The following is a 17,825-nucleotide window of genomic DNA, read 5'->3' on the forward strand; positions in this document are numbered from 1 at the left end:
GACACAGGGAGTCCAAAGGGTTGTTGACACACTGTGCCCTGCACCCCAAACAAAACGTCTCTCAGAGAACAGGGCCAAGGGCTCAATCTCCACCAAAGGCACAGGCGTGGAGAGACAGGACCTCTACTTTCCCATCCCTTGCCTCAATTCTGCACCCGCTCTAGCTAGGGGGTCAAGCCCAGCAGCACCCGGACTGGAGGGGGGACAATTGCTCTTCAGGCCATAGTCCCGCCCGCTGCAAGCGCCACCTTGGTTAAGGGATTTCTCTGGGCAGAGGCAAACGCGAACTCATGGCCTTCTTTATCAAAATGGTCTTCGAGTTCTGGCTGCCGCGCCAGGTCGCGCTACATTCCAACGCTCCTCCGCCACAGCCACATCACGACCCTCCTGCACACATTCCCACTGAGACTGCGCCTTCTCCCCGAACCTGAGCCCGTTCCTAAGTAAGATGGAGGCGAGCGCACTTCCGGCGTGTGTCCTTACGGGTGCGTCCGGGCGGCTGCTGCAGGTGCCACCTAGCGGGTTCCAGCCTCTTTGCTGCATAGATTACAACGGAGATGGCGGGCAAGCGGTCCGGCTGGAACCGGGTGGCTCTCCTCCAGCTCCTTCTCGGCGTGAACCTGATGGTGATGCCGCCCACCCAGGCCCGGAGTCTGCGTTTCGTTACCTTGGTAATGAGAGATGGGGTCACCAAAGAGTTCCCCGAAGCTAGAAGGGCAAAGGCCAGCTGGCGAGAGTCGGGGATCTTGGGAAGGAACAGCCGATTTAGGAGGGGACGCCTGGCCTGGAAAGCTGGGAGGCTGGGTTCAGGATTGACGTGAAGCCTTGGGTTACGGGGGTCAGGGTGACCGAGTAGGTCGGGGTGAGTCTGCCCTGAGACAGGGAAGTAGTTGAATGATTAAGACTCATCTCTAAAGAAGCCTTTGGTTATCTTCTTTTCCCAAGTCCCCACCACACACATTGCTTTCACTTCTCTTTTCCCTTCCCACCGTACCTTGGCTTTGCCTGTGGTCTCCAGTGGCATTGTTTAGCCAAGTTAGAATCTCTGGAATCTGGAAGAAGTGACTGACTCCTAGCTGGGGTCATTTGTAGCGAGTAGGCTTCCCAGAGGGAATGAGACTTCCTTCCCCAAAATGGGGCAAAAGATAGGCTCTGGGTTCCTATCAAGGAGACCCTTCTGACTTATAGGCCAACCATTTTCTTCCCTCAGCTGTACCGCCACGGAGACCGTTCACCAGTGAAGACATATCCCAAGGACCCCTATCAGGAAGAAGAATGGCCCCAAGGGTTTGGTCAGTTAACCAAGGTGGGTCAGAAGCCAGCCTTTCCTCAGGGTGAGCTGCAGAATGAGTGATGTCTAGGGCAGGCTACAGAACTTGGGGCCCTACTCAACTGCTTTTTCTCACATGGGTGCTGACTTTGACCAGATTTCATAACCTTCATCTCTGCGCCCATGATATTGCCATGCATGACTGTCCACTTAATAAAAGACTTCTGGGATCAGAGTAACTCACTCTAGCAAAGGGTAATCCTGGAAAGCAACAGGGCCTATACCCTATGGGGCTTGTGAGCCACCCCTTCCCTCCAGACCCTCTTAACCCTTGAGTTTGCCCACAGGAGGGGATGCTGCAGCACTGGGAGCTGGGCCAGGCCCTGCGGCAGCGCTACCACGGCTTCTTAAACACCTCTTACCACCGGCAAGAGGTAAGGCTGGGAGCTCCAGAGGCAAAGGGAATGGGGGTGTGCTGCCCTCATCTTTTGCCCTCAGGAAGCCTAAGGCTGAGACTGAGCACTTTGACCTCCTTCCCATATTTTTGGTCACAACTACAGGAAAAGACATCTGAGAGCTGTCTGGAACAAAGCCCTAGGAGATGAGTTGCCCCTGATTGACTGGGAAGAGGCGAACCTGATTAAGCATCCAAATTCAGACTTAAGGGTGGGACTGGCAGAGGGGTTCCTGACTCTGTGAAATCACTGGCTTTCTATCCAAGACATTTACTGAGTACCTATTAAAGGCCAGGGACTGTGCTAGCACTTTGCACACAGTGGTGCACCACACAGATATGCTCTCTGTCTTCATGGAGCTTAGAATGTCATGGAATGTCATGGGGGTATCTGATGATAAACCAGACGGAGCCAAGATGAAAGACGTCGCCGGGCGCGGTGGCTCAAGCCTGTAATCCCAGCACTTTGGGAGGCCGAGGCGGGTGGATCACGAGGTCAAGAGATCGAGACCATCCTGGTCAACATGGTGAAACCCCGTCTCTACTAATACAAAAAACTAGCTGGGCATGGTGGCGCGTGCCTGTAATCCCAGCTACTCAGGAGGCTGAGGCAGGAGAATTGTCTGAACCCAGGAGGCGGAGGTTGCAGTGAGCCGAGATCGCGCCATTGCACTCCAGCCTGGGTAACGAGCGAAACTCCGTCTCAAAAAAAAAAAAAAAAAGATGAAAGACGTCGAGGAAGACATGCATAGATACGGCACATCAGGGAGACTGGCGAGTGTGCCTGCTCCTCGAGTCCTTGCCCCACCCCAGGGATGGGGAAACTGTTCCTCTGGTTACCACGCTCAGCCACAGCTGTCTCAAGAGTCCCTAGACATTATTATTGTTCCCTGAAGGCCCAGCTCTGTCCTAAGCTTGTCCTTCCCCAGTTTCCTCCTCCCTTTTCATGAGCCACTGCCTCTCATGATCTCTTCAGAATACGTACATATATTTTAAAAGGGGCTCGCTCTGTCACCCAAACTGCAGTACAATGACTCAGTCATAGCTCACTGCCACCTCAAATTCCTGGGCTCAAGTGATCCTCCTGCCTCAGCCTCCCAAGTAACTAGGACTACCGGCGCCCGTCACACCTGGCTAATTTTAAAATTTTTTATAGAGACAGGGTCTCACTGGGTTGCCCAGGCTGGTTTCAAACTCCTGACCTCAAGTGATCCCCCTGCATTGACCTCCCAAAGTGCTGGGATTATAGGCATGAGCCACGAGGCCCAGCTTTATCTTATTTTTTTCTCCCTGGTCTCTAAGGGTAGTCACTGGAGGCAGTTTCTGCCTCAAGGACCCTGATCTAGATAGGGAGACAGGTGTTGTTATAAAGCCAGACAGACTAGAAAGCCTTACTGATTGACTCAGCATTTTTGACTGGGAGGAAAGGGCACGGAGTCTTGCTTTGTCGCCAGGCTGGAGTGCAGTGGCGTGATCTCAGCTCACTGCAATCTCCGCCTCCGGGTTCAAGCAATTCTCCTGCCTCCGCCTCCTGAGTAGCTGGGATTATAGGCACGTGCCACCACACCCAGCTAATTTTTGTATTTTTAGTAGAGACAGGGTTTCATCATTTTGGCCAGGATGGTCTTGATCTCCTGACCTCATGATCTGCGGAAGGGGCATTTCAATTTGTGCCATTCCCACAGGAGTTCTTCACAGAGCTACGACAACCCCTAGTGGAGTGTTTGAGAAACGGGGGAAGGCCAGAGGCGAGAGGAGGATGAGGGCCAGATGCATGATAGGTTTATAGTTTGCTGGGTGACCATCAAGAAAAAACAGGTTCTCCCCTGCGGCTCCACTTTGGAGTGACCAAAACTTCACACACACACACACGTAAGGCTTATGTTGCTACACACACACACACACACACACACACACGTAAGGCTTATGTTGCTACACACACACACATATGTAAGGCTTATGTTGCTACACACACACACACACACACACACACACGGCTTATGTTGCTATCTCTGCAGGTTCATGGATGAAGCACAGACTTTGTTGCCCGCCCCGCCCCCGTACGTAAGGCTTGTGTTGCTATTTCTGCAGGTTTATGTGCGAAGCACAGACTTTGACCGGACTCTCATGAGTGCTGAGGCCAACCTGGCTGGACTCTTCCCTCCCAACGGGATGCAGCGCTTCAACCCAAACATCTCGTGGCAGCCTATCCCCGTGCACACTGTGCCTATGGCCGAGGACAGGGTAAGAGTGGCCAGCCCCCCCGGGGGTGGCAGTGAGGGGACAGCTCTGGCCATGGACATGCTGACGCCAGGCTCCTTTTCCCGCTGCCCTTTCCCCGCTTCGCTCTACAGCTGCTGAAGTTCCCATTGGGCCCATGTCCCCGTTATGAGCAGCTGCAGAATGAGACCCGGCAGACACCAGAGTATCAGAACGAGAGTTCTCGCAATGCAGTGAGTTGGGGCAGAGGTGGAAGTCACCATGCTGTCCTTTCCCCACAGCAGGACTGATCCCCCGATCCGTTTTCCATAGCAATTTCTGGACATGGTGGCCAACGAGACAGGGCTTACAGACCTAACACTGGAGAACGTCTGGAATGTCTATGACACACTCTTCTGTGAGGTGAGCCCACGAGGGTGCCCACTCTGGTCATTCTTCTCCCCCTCAGCAGGCCCAGGTCACTAGGACAGTAGAACATGGTGCCTGATACCGTCACGCCCCTGGGGAGGTCCAGGGAGGCTGTGCTTGTGAAACCTGGGAACTTCCCTCACTGGTGACAGAGATCCTCAGAGTGGGAAACGCTTTGTTAATTGTCAGCAGTCCCTGCTGCTCTCCACCCAGAGCTCTTTTCTGCTGAGTCTCACTTTTCATGCCGAGGCTTCCTTTCCTGTACCCTGCAGCATCCACACCGACTGCCATGTCTACTGGCTCCAGGCCCTCTCCCTCTCTCTTCTCTCCCTCCCTCCCTCACACACACAGGCACCTTCCCACTGGGGAAGAGAGCTGCCCCCTGGAGAGGCTCTGGCCTAGGCCTGGGGCACTAACCTGCCCGCTGCGATACACAGCAAACGCACGGGCTGCGCCTGCCGCCCTGGGCCTCTCCCCAAACCATGCAGCGTCTGAGCCGGCTAAAGGACTTCAGCTTCCGCTTCCTCTTCGGAATCTACCAGCAGGCGGAGAAGGCCCGGCTTCAGGGGGGTGAGTGACAAGGGCAGCATGTCACTCTGCTCCTCAGGACCCTAAGGTCTACTGTGGGGGCTTCTCACACACTTCCCTCTCTACTGAAACATTTCCTGCTCTTTCAAAACGAAATCCCCCTCCTCATGCTGTCAGTCACCGGATTTCCCCAGCTCTCCTTCTTTTCTGCCATTCATCCTCTTTTTTTTTTTTTTTGAGATGGAGTCTCACTCTGTTGCCCGGGTTGGAGTGCAGTGGCACGATCTCACGTCATGGTAACCTTGGTTCCCGGGTTCAAGCAATTCTCTTGCCTCAGCTTCCTAGGTAGCTGGGATTACAGGTGTGTGCCACCACGCCTGGCTAATTTTTTGTATTTTTAGTAGAGATGGGATTTCACCATGTTGGTCAGGCTGGTCTCGATCTCCTGACCTTGTGATCCACCTGCCTCAACCTCCCAAAGTGCTGGGATTACAGTTGTGAGCCACCACACCTGGCTCATAGTCTTTTTAAAAAAATACATTTATTTATTCTTTCGGGGGGATGGAGTTTCCCTTTTGTCACCCAGGCTGGAGTGCAATGGTGCGATCTCGGCACACTACAACCTTCGCCTCCTGGGTTCAAGCCAATTCTCCTGCCCCAGCCTCCTGAGTAGCTGGGATTACAGGTGTGCATCTCCACGCCCAGCTAATATTTGTATTTTTAGAAGAAAAGGGGTTTCTTTTTTTTTTTTTTAAGACAGAGTTTCGCTCTTGTTACCCAGGCTGGAGTGCAATGGCATGATCTCGGCTCACCGCAACCTCTGCCTCCTGGATTCAGGCAATTCTCCTGCCTCAGCCTGCTGAGTAGCTGGGATTACAGGCACGCGCCACCGTGCCCAGCTAATTTTTTTCTATTTTTAGTGGAGACGGGGTTTCACCATGTTGACCAGGATGGTCTCGATCTCTTGACCTCGTGATCCACCCGCCTCGGCCTCCCAAAGTGCTGGGATTACAGGCGTGAGCCACCGTGCCCGGCTAGAAAAGGGGTTTCACCATGTTGGCCAAGCTGGTCTCGAACTCCTGACCTCAGGTGATCCACCTGCCTCGGCCTCCCAAAGTGCTGGGATTATAGGCATGAGCCACTGCATCTGGCCTATTTATTTATTTTGAAACAGAGTCTGACTCTGTCACCCAGGTTTAAGTGCAGTGGCGTGATCTCGGCTCACTGCAACCTCTACCTCCTAGGTTCAAGGGATTCTCCTGCCTCAGCCTCCCAAGTAGCTGGGACTACAGGTGCATGCCACCACACCCAGCTAGTTTTTGTATCTTTAGCGGAGACAGGGTTTCAATATATTGGTCAGACTGGTCTCAAACTTCTGACCTCTCGTGATCTGCCCACCTTGGCCTTCCAAAGTGCTGGGATTACACCCATGAGCCACCGCACCCAGCCCTGCCATTCATATTGTTAAGTTTCACCCACATCAGAAGATTCTCCCTCTCCTAAATGAATAGCCAACCCCAGAGAACCACTGGGGGCCATTCTGAGAAGGCTGAGAGTAACACACACGCCAGCTTCCTCCTTTGAGCACCCAAGGGCATGCCTGCTGTCAAACCTTTAGACATCTCAGTTTTCAGAGGATATGGCAGTTACCTGACAAGGACTCACCCACTGTGTACTCTGAAGCAATCTTAAGTTTACATTTGTATGTTTCAAACTGAAGTGCTTCTATAAACATGGGCAGGTTTCTATATCCGTGTTGAAATATAGGTAGAGGCTGGGTGCGGTGGCTCATGCCTGTAATCCCAGCACTCTGGGAGGCTGAGGTGGGTAGATCACCTGAGGTCATGAGTTCGAGACCAGCCTGGCCAACATGGTGAAATGCCGTCTCTACTAAAAATACAAAAATCAGCCGGGTGTGGTGGCATGCGCCTGTAATCCCAGCTACTGGGGAGGCTGAGGCAGGAGAATTGGCTTGAACCCGGGAGGCAGAGGTTTCAGTGAGCCGAAATCGTGCCACTGTACTCCAGCCTGGGCGAAAGAGCGAGACTCTGTCTCAAAACAAAAAATAAAAAAAGAAAGAAATATAGGTAGATATCTTGTTTTGTCTTGCATCCTTCTGTACATTTGACAGTTCTTAGAGATAGGGGTGCCACAGAGTTCCTGCATGGTCCCTGTGACACTAAAGAGTTCTCCATGTAGGTGATGAGGCCCAGGCACAGACAGATCTAATTAGAAGGCAGAGGTGGCTGTAGCCACCAACACCAGGGACTTTTCTCCTTCAGGAGTCCTGCTGGCTCAGATACGGAAGAACTTGACCCTAATGGCAACCACCTCCCAGCTCCCCAAGCTGCTGGTTTACTCCGCGGTAAGCGCCGGTGCTCCCTGTGCTGTGTCAGGCAAGGAGCTGGATTTCTTCTCTGTTCAGTTCCTGGGGGTGTGCGGAACAGTGCTGATGGGGAGCCCCTCTCCCTCACAGCACGACACTACCCTGGTTGCCCTGCAAATGGCACTGGACGTCTACAATGGCGAACAAGCCCCCTACGCCTCCTGCCACATATTTGAACTGTACCAGGAAGATTCTGGGTGAGTGGAGCTAGCAGTGTTCTCTGGAAGGGGCCCTCGGGGGGTGGCTCAGGGCAGCCCAAGGACCCCATTATGGGCAGGCTGAGCAGCTCCCAGGTGGCCTCCTGTCAACCCTCAGGAATTTCTCAGTGGAGATGTACTTTCGGAACGAGAGTGAGAGGGCCCCCTGGCCGCTCAGCCTGCCTGGCTGCCCTCACCGCTGCCCACTGCAGGACTTCCTTCGCCTCACAGAGCCCGTCGTGCCCAAGGATTGGCAGCAGGAGTGCCAGCTGGCAAGTGGTCCTGCAGACACAGGTGAGCTGTCACTGGCACACTACCACCGGCTTCTTTACTAGTCACACCCCAGACCAACCTGCAATTCACATCCGCAAATCTCTAGAGCTCTTGTACCTCCAGCCATCTGACTGCATTTGCTGGGAGTCTCCTCCCTGACCCCAGACTGCTTTGTGCCTTCTCCTGACTCCTCACTCTCAGGCGATGTCTCACTTATATCACCAAGAAAATAAGAACCAGGAGAGAATCGGCTTGTTTTCCCACCACCAGCTTCACTGGCTTACTTGCTGGGGGAAGCCACTGCTTAGGGTGGCCTCTCCATCCGCACTTGGGTTCTCTCTCCTCACCTCTGCAAGGAGCTCTGATGCTTCTGCTTCTCTACTGGATCACTTCCCTCCCAAAAGCCCATCCAAGACCTCTGAGAGCCACCTCTTCCCCAGCCACCAGCCTCTTCCCTCTCAGAATGGAATCCGATAAAGAGCTGCCTAGATTCTGGTTCTGCTTCCTCACCACCTGTTCTCTTAGACTCACATTAGACAGTCTTGTGTCACCTTCCACTACTCTGAAGCCACAATTGTCTTGTGACCAGTGACCTCTTACCAAAACCAGTGACCAATTCTTAGCTTCTCTCACTTCTCAGCAGCATATGTAACTGGTCACCCCATCCTGAAACACTTTCTCGGCTTCTCCTTTCAGGCGTCCCTTCCTCACTAAAGAACGGATGACCCAGGACTCATCCCTGGAGCTTTCCCCATCTGTGCACACTCCCAAGTGATCTCATGCAGCCTTGTTACTTTATGCCCATCTTCATAATCACTTCTATCCTTATGCCCTGACTCACAGATTCACTGCCTCTTCTCTGAGCTACACATTCATCTCCAGCTGCCGACTTGAGGGCTCTACGTGCATGTTAAGTCATCTCCAAGTTGCAGTGTCTAAAACCAGATGCTTTTCCTTCCAGAGCTGCTCTTCTTCCAGGCTTCCTTGTTTCAGTAAATGCCACAAGTCACCTGGTGGCAAAGTATAACCCTTGGGGTCATTCTGAACACCGCCTCTCACCCCCTCATCCAGTCCACTGCCAGATCAGCTCAGCCTTCCCAATATTAAAACATGCTCTTCCCTCAGTCCGATCTACCACCAGCTGTTGCCTGACCAACTGAAAAGCTTCCTAAAATTCTTTCTGGTTCTGTTCTTGTCCCTACCAGGCTTTTCAGCACAGCAGAGTTAACTTTTAAAACACGTAAACCAGTTGACACTACTGTCCTCTCAGCATTTTCCAATGGCTTCCTATCACATATGGAAGAAAATCCAAGTTCTTCACCATGGCCTTCTAGGTCCTGCTCCATCTGGTCTGCTGCCCCATCTCCTACTTGGTCCTTGCTTACTCTGCTCTGGTGAGACTGACTTTCTGGATGATCCTAGCACAGGCCAGGCTTATCCCCACATCTGGGCCATTTGCCCTTCCTTCCTGTCCTCTGCCGCATGACACTCTTCTCAGATTGCTGTATGTCTTTGATGCCAGGTCTTTGTTAAAAATCTCACTTCCTCAGTGATGCCTTCCCTGCTGACCTACTTTGCTTTGTCTCTCTATACCACATTCATCACTGACCTGTCACTTCTGTCATTTTTTTTTTTTGAGACAGTGTTTCATTCTGTTGCCCAAGCTGGAGTGCAGTGGCTTGATCTTGGCTCACTGCAGCTTCCGCCTTCCGGGTTCAAGTGATTCTCCCACCTCATCCTCCTGAGTAGCTGGGACTACAGGCATGCGCCACCATGCCCAGCTAACTTTTGTGTTTTTAGTAGAAACAGGTTTTCACCATGAAGGCCAGGCTAGTCTCAAACTCCTGACCTCAGGTGATCTGCCTGCCTTGGTCTCCCAAACTGCTGGGATTACAGGCATGAGCCACTGTGCCCGGCCCATTTGCTTGTTTATTGCATCCCCTCTCCCAGCAAGTAAACTCCATGAGAGCAGCGACTCTGTCTTGGCCACTTGTGTATCTCCTGTACAGTACCTGGCACATGACGGAACACTGATACAACCTTTCTCTTTCCTCCCCATGCCCAGAGGTGATCGTGGCCTTGGCTGTATGTGGCTCCATCCTCTTCCTCCTCATAGTGCTGCTCCTCACCGTCCTCTTCCGGATGCAGGCCCAGCCTCCAGGCTACCGCCACGTCGCAGATGGGGAGGACCACGCCTGACAACCACTCAGCCCCCTTCCCTCCGCCTCCTAGGGGAGGTGGGCTGGGCCCTCACTCCTGACTGTTGCTGCTCCCCAGCCCATGGACAGGAGACCCTGGGTTGGGCCTCCCTCTGATGACCCCAGCCCGATGAGCGAGTGGGGTTCAGCATGGCCCGTGGTCACGCCTGTCACCCAGCATTCCCATGCCTGATGTTTGCCAAGTGCTATGTTGGACACTGGCTTTCTCCAAACAGGATTTGCCTCCTCCACACTCCCTACATACCCGAGATGGAAACCAGCGGTCGATGTTCACTCAGGACCTAGGATTAGAGAATGGCAGAGTTGGTGCTGGATCTGCCTTGCACTTCTATCAAGCCCCGCTCTTTCTCCTCCAGTCTGGTCTCTGGCAAATGGCTCAGAGGACATGGTCTTCTCTCTCATGAGTGCTTACTTTAGTGAGAAAAACAGCTAATACTAGGGGTACGAACATTGGCTCCCAAGGAACTGGATCACCCAACAACCAGCCAGCCACATTTCCCTTTGGCTGGAGCCACCATTGGACTCAGACAGACTGCTTCAGGAATCTTTGCCACCCTTTCAACTGGAGCAGGTCGGAAGGGTGTCTGTACTTGGGAGGGAGTGGGGAGTGGTGGGAGGGGAGTTGCTTGTCACACGGAATCAGGAAACTGCTCTCCCTCAGCTGGGCTGGGGTCTCAAGGGACTTGAGTGACATGCAGGTTGTGAGCTGGAAAGCTTTAGACTGTGGTCCAGAATAGGGCTGGGGCAGCTCCTGGAGAATGAAAGTTTGGACTGCTAGTGCTCTTTCCTGTGCCTTTTCTTCATTTCGGAGATGCAAGAAGCTCTCTGACCAGGTCACTTCTGGAAAATCCATGCAGAAGCTCAGTCAGGTATGGTTTTATTGGTGATATCAAAAGTGAGCACAAATCAAATCACTGCTTGATCCCTCCGCTGCCACACAGCGAGAGGAGAAAAGTCATTTAGTTCCAAGAGAAGCTTGGTTCCAGGATAGATTCAGAGGGACCCTTGCAGCAGCTGCATCACCAACTCTGGAGCAGTCCAGAGCAGTAACACGACAGCGTGCCAGTCCCACAGTGCCTCAGGCCCCAGCACCCCTGCTCCAACCCTACATGTGGATACTTTAGGCCCTTTAACAAATTGCCACCTCTTCTTGTAGGACTTGACCTCATGTGTGGGCTCCAAGGCCTTGTCTAGCCCACACCTTCTTTAGTGTCTCTCATTTCCGTGTCCTGGCTTCCTCCTGGCTCCAAATGAGAACGTGGTAACCTAGAAGGAGTGAGACCAGTCTGACTTACACCTTCTGTTCCCAGCCTCTCAGAGCTTGGGGCTGGCCTGGGAACCTAGGATTTCGCAAAGAAATATTAGGAAACTGGCCGGGTGCGGTGGCTCACGCCTGTAATCCCAGCACTTTGGGAGGCCAAGGAGGGCAGATAATCTGAGGTCAGGAGTTCAAGACCAGCTTGGCCAACATGGTGAAACCCCGTCTCTACTAAGAATACAAAAAACATTAGCCAGGCATGGTGGCAGGTCCCTGTAATCCCAGCTACTCAGGAGGCTGAGGCAGGAGAATCACTTGAACCTGAGAGGCAGAGGTTGCAGTGAGTCAAGATCACACCATTACACTCCAGCCTGGGCAACAAGAGTGAAACTCCCTCAAGCCTGTAATCCCAGCACTTTGGGAGGCCGAGGCGGGTGGATCATGAGGTCAAGAGATCGAGACCATCCTGTTCAACACGGTGAAACCCCGTCTCTACTAAAAATACAAAAAATTAGCCGGGCATAGTGGTGCGTGCCTGTAATCCCAGCTACTCAGGAGGCTGAGGCAGGAGAATTGCCTGAACCCAGGAGGCGGAGGTTGCGGTGAGCCGAGATCGCGCCATTGCACTCCAGCCTGGGTAACAAGAGCGAAACTCCGTCTCAAAAAAAAAAAAAAAAAAAAAAAAAGTGAAACTCCATCTCAAAAAATGAAAGAAAGAAATACTAGAAGCTGGAAAGTAGCCAGGCATTGCATGACCAAGACAAAGCCAGGGGGTTGGAGGGCCTCAGCTAAAGAGACCAGTGTCACCCAGCCATCTTCTTCACGGGCCACTGCCCTGGGGTGAATGTGGCAGGGCAGGGCTGAGGTTGGCCGGCACTGAACCCTGGGAAGTAGGGTCAGGCTCAGCAAGTCAGATACATCCTCCTCCTACTCACCCATTGCAGAGGCCAGCGTGTCCCCCATAGGATTGAACTCATTGAGCTGCAGAGATAAGAGTGTCAACATGAGGAGGGGGTGACGGTATTAGGAGAGACAGAGAAGGGCACAAAAGACCTAATTTCTGGTCATTTTTGATCAATAACGTAGGTTGAATCCCTGCCTCCTCCCATCATTATCTGAGGGCCCAAGCCTCACCGAACTAATGCCAGAAGATTCTGGGTCATAGAGCTGACACATCATCTTCCCTGAGTTTCCATCGAACACATCGATTGTCCTCAATTCATAGGGAGTACAACTTTTGAAATTAGGATCTGGGTATCGGCCGACGACAATGAGGTTGTAGCGAGGATGCCAGGCTGCCTAGGAGATGGAGAGGCCGGTCATGAGAGTAAACACAGAACACGGTCAAGAGCGACATCAAAAACAAACATCAACAGAGGGACATCAGAAGTATTCTTTGGGCCGGGCGCGGGGGCTCACGCCTGTAATCCCAGCACTTTGGGAGGCCAAGGCGGGCGGATCATGAGGTCGAGAAATCGAGACTATCCTGGCTAACATGGTGAAACCCCGTCTCTACTAAAAATACAAACAAAAATTAGCGGGGCATGGTGGTGCACACCTGTAGTCCCAGCTACTTGGGAGGCTGAGGCAGGAGAATCGCTTGAACCTGGGAGGCGGAGGTTGCAGTGAACCAAGATCATGCCACTGCCCTCCAGGCTGGGCAGCAAGAGTGAAACGCTGTCTCAAAAAAAAAAAAAAAGTCTTTGCCAGTAATAGCCAACCTAATAATGGAGCTAAGTCCTATACAAAACTACAAGAATGGTTTTTGGTTGTGTGTGCCTCTGCCATTGTACATTTTTAATCCCTAGCTGGCCTCCCTGCCCTTAGGACACCTTTGGGCTTTCTCCCTCTTTTGCATTTCCTAAGATCATACCAACTGATAAACATTTTATCATCATCCTGACCCAGCTATCGACCTAAGAGGTAAGCCTACAACAAAGCAAAAAAAGCCTCTGGCGACCAAAACCTAACAGGACTTAAGTTCTGGAGGAACCCCACCATCATCCTCCTCCATCAACGTGAATACGAGTTGAGTATAAAATTGCTACTGGCTAAAAAAGAGAAGGAAACCCACGTTCCCCAGATCACCCCAATAAAAACAAATCTGGCAGTTATTAGAATGAGAGAATTGGATGGGATTTTCCTAATTAAACTTCTCAAGGAAGTTTTGAAGGGGGAAAGACACGGTTAGCAGGAAGTAAGAAATAATACATACAGTAGCTTGGAAATAAGTCACAAATCACACACAGGAAGCTGTAATGACTTAGGACACCTGGCTAGATACAAACTGGGACATGCAGACAGATGGATTATCAGGAACACTGATGGACTAACAGGAACACCAACTGGGGAAGGATTCTTGACATTATTTATTAAGAGCTTGGATCTGTTTGGGGTACATGGGGGCCACTCAGTATTCAATCATCATTTATTGAGTACTTACCAGGTGCTGGGCATGGGGCCAAGTGCTTGAAGTATCCTGACTCATCCTTACAACAACCCTACCAGTTAGAGACTAGTATTCTCTTTTTGCAGAGGAGGAAACAGATCCGAAATATAAGTAATTTGCTGAAGGATTCTATCCTGGGGGGCTCTGGCTGCTGGAAACTGGTGCTCCCCACCACTATGCTGAACTGACCAGGGAAGTCCGGGCATAAAACCTGAAGATCTGAAGAGGATCTGTAATTCTGGAAAAGAATGCAGAACTGACAGAGCTCAGGCAAAAAGGCATTGATGGACTTGAAAGCTATTAGTCTTGAGGACTAAGGATAGAGAAGCTATTAACAAGAGCCTGAGAAAAGATGGGTAAATAAAAGAGTTATTTTTATTATTAGAAGCCACTGAAACCTCTAAAACAAACTAAGAAGGTGAAGGGGCCGGGCACGATGGCTCATGCCTGTAATCCCAGCACTTTGGGAGGCCAGGACGGGAGGATGGCTTGAACCTAGGAGTTCAAGACAAGCTTAGGCAACATGGCAAAACCCCATCTCTACAAAAATTTTAAAAATTGCTGGGTGTGGTGGCACACACCTGTCGTCCAATCTAATCCCGAAGCTGAGGCAGAAGGATTGCTTGAACCCAGGAGTTTGAGGCTGCAGTGAGCTGTGTTTGTGCCACTGCACTCCAGCTTGGGTGACAGAGCAAGAACCTGTCAAAAAAAAAAAAAAAAAAAAAGGACCAGCCTAGGCAACACAGGAAGACCCTGTCTCTACAAAAAAACAAAAAAATGAGGTGAGAGGATTGTTGAGCCTGGGAGATCAAGGTTGCAATGAACCATGATCGCGCCACTGCAATCCCACCTGGGTGACAGAGCGAGAACCTGCCTTAAAAAAAAAAAGGTGAAGGTTTGTGGGTCAACTGTCCACAGGTAACTGAAGCTGAGAAGACAGAACAGAGGGTCAGGATCTTAGAAAATGTTCAGAGTGAGATCAGAGCTGGGCTGAAAAAACTCAGGAAAATAACTTATCAGAGAGAAAGAAAACTCAACTGTGTGGGATTGCAGAAGTGGGATAAAAGGAAGAGAGAGCCACAGGGTCTGTGATGCTCTGCTCGGGCCAGGAGCGACCTGGGATGGCAGGCTTACCACATCAGCCCTTCCCCACTGTGGGCAGACCTGCTCTGGCCTCATGATCACAGCTTCCTTCTGTGAGCTCCTTCCCGCCACTCACCTTGATGGGTGTGAGGTGCTGGAAGTGACGGTGAGGGTGCCGGATGAGGCCCAGGGGGCAATCCCACTGGGAGGCAGAGTAAACTCGGATCTCGCTCTTCTGGTCTGTGGTCAGGAGCCGGGCTCCATCCGAACTGAAACAAGCTGGCAAAGTGAAAAGCCCCTGAGCTGAAGGAACCATGAGCCCCCCGCGGTCCTGGCCTGGCAGGCCTTCTCCTGCAGAGGTACCCTCAAGACAGGAGCGGAAGGGAAGAGGTGAATCTGGGCTGTGAACAATAAAAAATTCTGGAAACTCAGCAGCTGATGGGGACAGCCACACACAAAAATTCCCAGACAACAGCTTGGCAGATGCTATCGGGGTAAAGGTTTGACGTAGTGGCTTCCACGCTGAGGGAAAACCCCAGCAGTGGTCAGAGAGGCAGGGTCTGCAGGAGAGATGAGTTCTGGGATATCACACCTGCGTTGACAGGATGCCTGTGCGGCAGCGAGTAGAGGAAGCTGGCTTTCCCTCTAACCTGGCGCAGGTCCCAGATTTTCACTGTTTGATCTACGGAGGCTGTGGCCAGGAACCAATCACAGCATGGGTTCAGGGCCACATGCGTCACTTTCTTTTTGTGCATTCTGAGATTCCAAAGCTGCAGAGAAGAGCTCGGTTCAGGTGGGGACACAGAACCGAGGCAGGGGTGAGGGCAGGAAAGGCAGGACGTGGGAGAACCCACCTCTTTGCCGTCCATGTTCAGCAGGATCACGTTCCCCACATTGTCTCCTGTGACCACCATTCGGCTACTGGCAGACACATCCAGGCTACAAAACCAGATGCTGGAGGGAGAGACTGTGTTGTAAGATTCTTGGGGACAGAGATAGGCCTATTTACTCACTGTTGCAGCTCCGGTGACTGCACACAGCAGGCATTCCATAAATATTTGTTGAATGAATGAATAACTGTCTTGTGTGGATTCCCAGCGAGGAACATTCAGATTGCTCTACCATCCAGAGGAAGTAGGGTAAGGGGGCTCAGAAATCTGTCTGGTTACTGCTGGGCCCAGGATCCCTAGCTCCTAAGAGTCCCTGAAGCAGACAAAGCTCAGATCATAAAGCAAGCCCCGAGGCACTGCCCCCCACACCCCAGGTTCTGAGTAAGCCTCCTTTATGGCTCTCTCCCTTCACTCTCCACCCTCCTTTGGGCCAAAGGATACCATAAGCCAAACAGAGATTGCATGGCCCTGGTCTCAGAACTGGCTGGAAGGGTACTTCTGCCCTCTTCTGAACACGGAGGGAAAAAAACACACAACCCAGAGCTCTTCAGGTCCTGCAAACCACTGGAAGGGGAGATTGGCTAGGGGGAATGCTTCAGGGATCCTGCTATCCAGCCAGGAGAGCTTGGTTCAGTTTTTGTCTCAAACCCTCAAATCCATGCTATACTGCCTTTTACCATCCCCTATTAATATCTTCAAGCAGGAAGATTTCTTGTGGAAGAGTAGCCTGGAGCCTCGTCTATCCAATCACCTGCTGAATTGCGCATGCACTCCTCATCCCTGCGGACAGCCCAGGATCCATCCAATGCTAGTTACACCCCAGCACCCTCACTTAATTCCTCAGTGGGGAGTCAGAGTCACTGCTCTAGCTGGAAATCAAAGTGACCAGCATTCTGTAATTTCTTTTTTCTTTTTTTGAGACAGAGTTTTGCCCAGGCTAAAGTGCAATGGCACAATCTCAGCTCACTGCAACCTCTGCCTCCCAGGTTCAAGCTATTCTCTTGCCTTAGCCTCCCAAGTAGCTGGGATTACAGGTGCCCATCACCACGCCTGGCTAATTTTTTATATTTTTAGTAGAGACGGGGTTTCACCACCAGGCTGGTCTCAAACTCCTGACCTCAGGTGATCCACTCACCTTGGCCTCCCAAAGTGCTGGGATTACAGGCATGAGCCACCACACCCGGCCACATTCTGTAAGTTCTCCAGCCACTTACTCTTGGGAAGTCCAGAGCACTTTATGGACAAGATTCCATCCATGTAGGCTTCCACCCAGGAACAGGTCAGGTTTGACACTGCAGCGAGTGTGAGGAATTAAATCTCAAGTTCTTAGCTGCTGCTCCATTCTCTAGGTGGCTTTCTAGGTCCACACCATGCTGGCTTATCTAGTGAGGGTCAAGGTCTAGTTTAATACAGGTACGACTTACAGAAGAGCTGAGGCTTCAGAACACCTTCCTAAAGCAGCAAACCACCTGGACCAAAGTGAGAGCAGCCAAGGAGCAGTTTCAGAAAGAGAAAGCAGGGCGGAAAGTGGCTGACATCTTTCCTCTCTTCCCTGTGCCAGGCTGGGTTAAGGAAATGGAATCTGGATGCTCTTGTCGGAAAACTACACCTAAGCTTAGAAGCCCTTTCCCCTGCTAGTTAAACTACTCACTTGATGGTGTCTGAGCTGGCAAAAACTCGTAGAATGTTGCCTTTAAAGTCTTGCAGCCTAGTTGTTCCCTCCATTGAGGAGGCGTAAAACTGGTTGGTATTGAGAGGGTTAAACTTCAGCCCAGTGATGCTCCCTCCAGCTCCAATCTAACACGAGGAAGGAAAAAGCCAGTGAATGATGATGGGCCTGGACTTGAGGAAGCAGGCCTGGGCACACGTGCTGTGCTCCCACAGAAGCACCACTCAGCCAGCGCTTGGGGCCAGGCCAGCTTAGACACCTGAACACTGGGACGCTCGCCACGGGGCCCTTCACTTCTTTTCCTTTGAAATAGGGTCTTTCTGTGTCACTTAGGTGCAGTCTCTGAAGTGCAGTGGCACAAACACAGCTCATTGCTGCCTCAACCTCCCGGGCTCAAGCGATCCTCCCACCCCAGCCTCCCAAGTAGCAGGGACTACAGGTGTGCACCACCATGCTCAGCTAATTTTTGTATTTTTTTAAAATGGGGTTTTGTCATGTTGCCCAGGCTGGTCTTGAACTCT

The 17,825-nt window shown here is 51.8% G+C and overlaps 2 protein-coding genes across 4 annotated transcripts in view; one reads left to right on the plus strand and one right to left on the minus strand.

The window, feature by feature from the left end:
- Window positions 1-533: 533 nt before the first annotated feature.
- ACP2 (acid phosphatase 2, lysosomal) lies at window positions 534-10,732 on the plus strand. Its single transcript, XM_012452543.3, has 11 exons — window positions 534-671; window positions 1,211-1,306; window positions 1,618-1,704; window positions 3,816-3,968; window positions 4,079-4,177; window positions 4,257-4,346; window positions 4,790-4,922; window positions 7,163-7,245; window positions 7,357-7,463; window positions 7,582-7,757; window positions 9,802-10,732. The coding sequence occupies exons 1-11, from the start codon at window positions 558-560 to the stop codon at window positions 9,933-9,935; spliced, it is 1,272 nt and encodes a 423-aa protein (XP_012307966.2). The 5' UTR covers window positions 534-557; the 3' UTR covers window positions 9,936-10,732.
- Window positions 10,733-10,815: 83 nt separating this feature from the next.
- DDB2 (damage specific DNA binding protein 2) overlaps window positions 10,816-17,825 on the minus strand; it is a 29,294-nt gene continuing 22,284 nt past the window's right edge. For 2 of the 3 annotated variants that reach the window (XM_012452541.2, XM_012452539.2), the window contains 7 exons: window positions 17,287-17,432; window positions 15,600-15,699; window positions 15,338-15,515; window positions 14,882-15,024; window positions 12,348-12,512; window positions 12,149-12,194; window positions 10,816-11,221 (listed from right to left, as the gene is read on the minus strand). In XM_012452541.2, the coding sequence (XP_012307964.2) occupies window positions 11,172-11,221; window positions 12,149-12,194; window positions 12,348-12,512; window positions 14,882-15,024; window positions 15,338-15,515; window positions 15,600-15,699; window positions 17,287-17,432 (828 nt within the window). In that variant the 3' untranslated portion in view covers window positions 10,816-11,171. The remainder of the gene's footprint in view (window positions 11,222-12,148; window positions 12,195-12,347; window positions 12,513-14,881; window positions 15,025-15,337; window positions 15,516-15,599; window positions 15,700-17,286; window positions 17,433-17,825) is intronic. The other variant, XM_012452542.2, reaches the window with a different exon arrangement.

Source organism: Aotus nancymaae, unplaced genomic scaffold (genome assembly GCF_030222135.1).
Source record: "Aotus nancymaae isolate 86718 unplaced genomic scaffold, 86718_ANA_hifiasm-v0.15.2.pri h1tg000059l, whole genome shotgun sequence".
In the NCBI taxonomy this organism is placed as follows: domain Eukaryota; kingdom Metazoa; phylum Chordata; class Mammalia; order Primates; family Aotidae; genus Aotus; species Aotus nancymaae.

What these genes read in the sequence shown, in the direction of transcription:
- ACP2 (XM_012452543.3), top strand. Translation starts at nt 558, where the DNA reads ATGGCGGGCAAGCGGTCCGGCTGGAACCGGGTGGCTCTCCTCCAGCTC. An exon ending in TGCCTATGGCCGAGGACAGG is followed by an intron (nt 3,969 to 4,078) that starts GTAAGAGTGGCC and finishes TTCGCTCTACAG; the next exon opens with CTGCTGAAGTTCCCATTGGG. An exon ending in AAGTGGTCCTGCAGACACAG is followed by an intron (nt 7,758 to 9,801) that starts GTGAGCTGTCAC and finishes CCCCATGCCCAG; the next exon opens with AGGTGATCGTGGCCTTGGCT.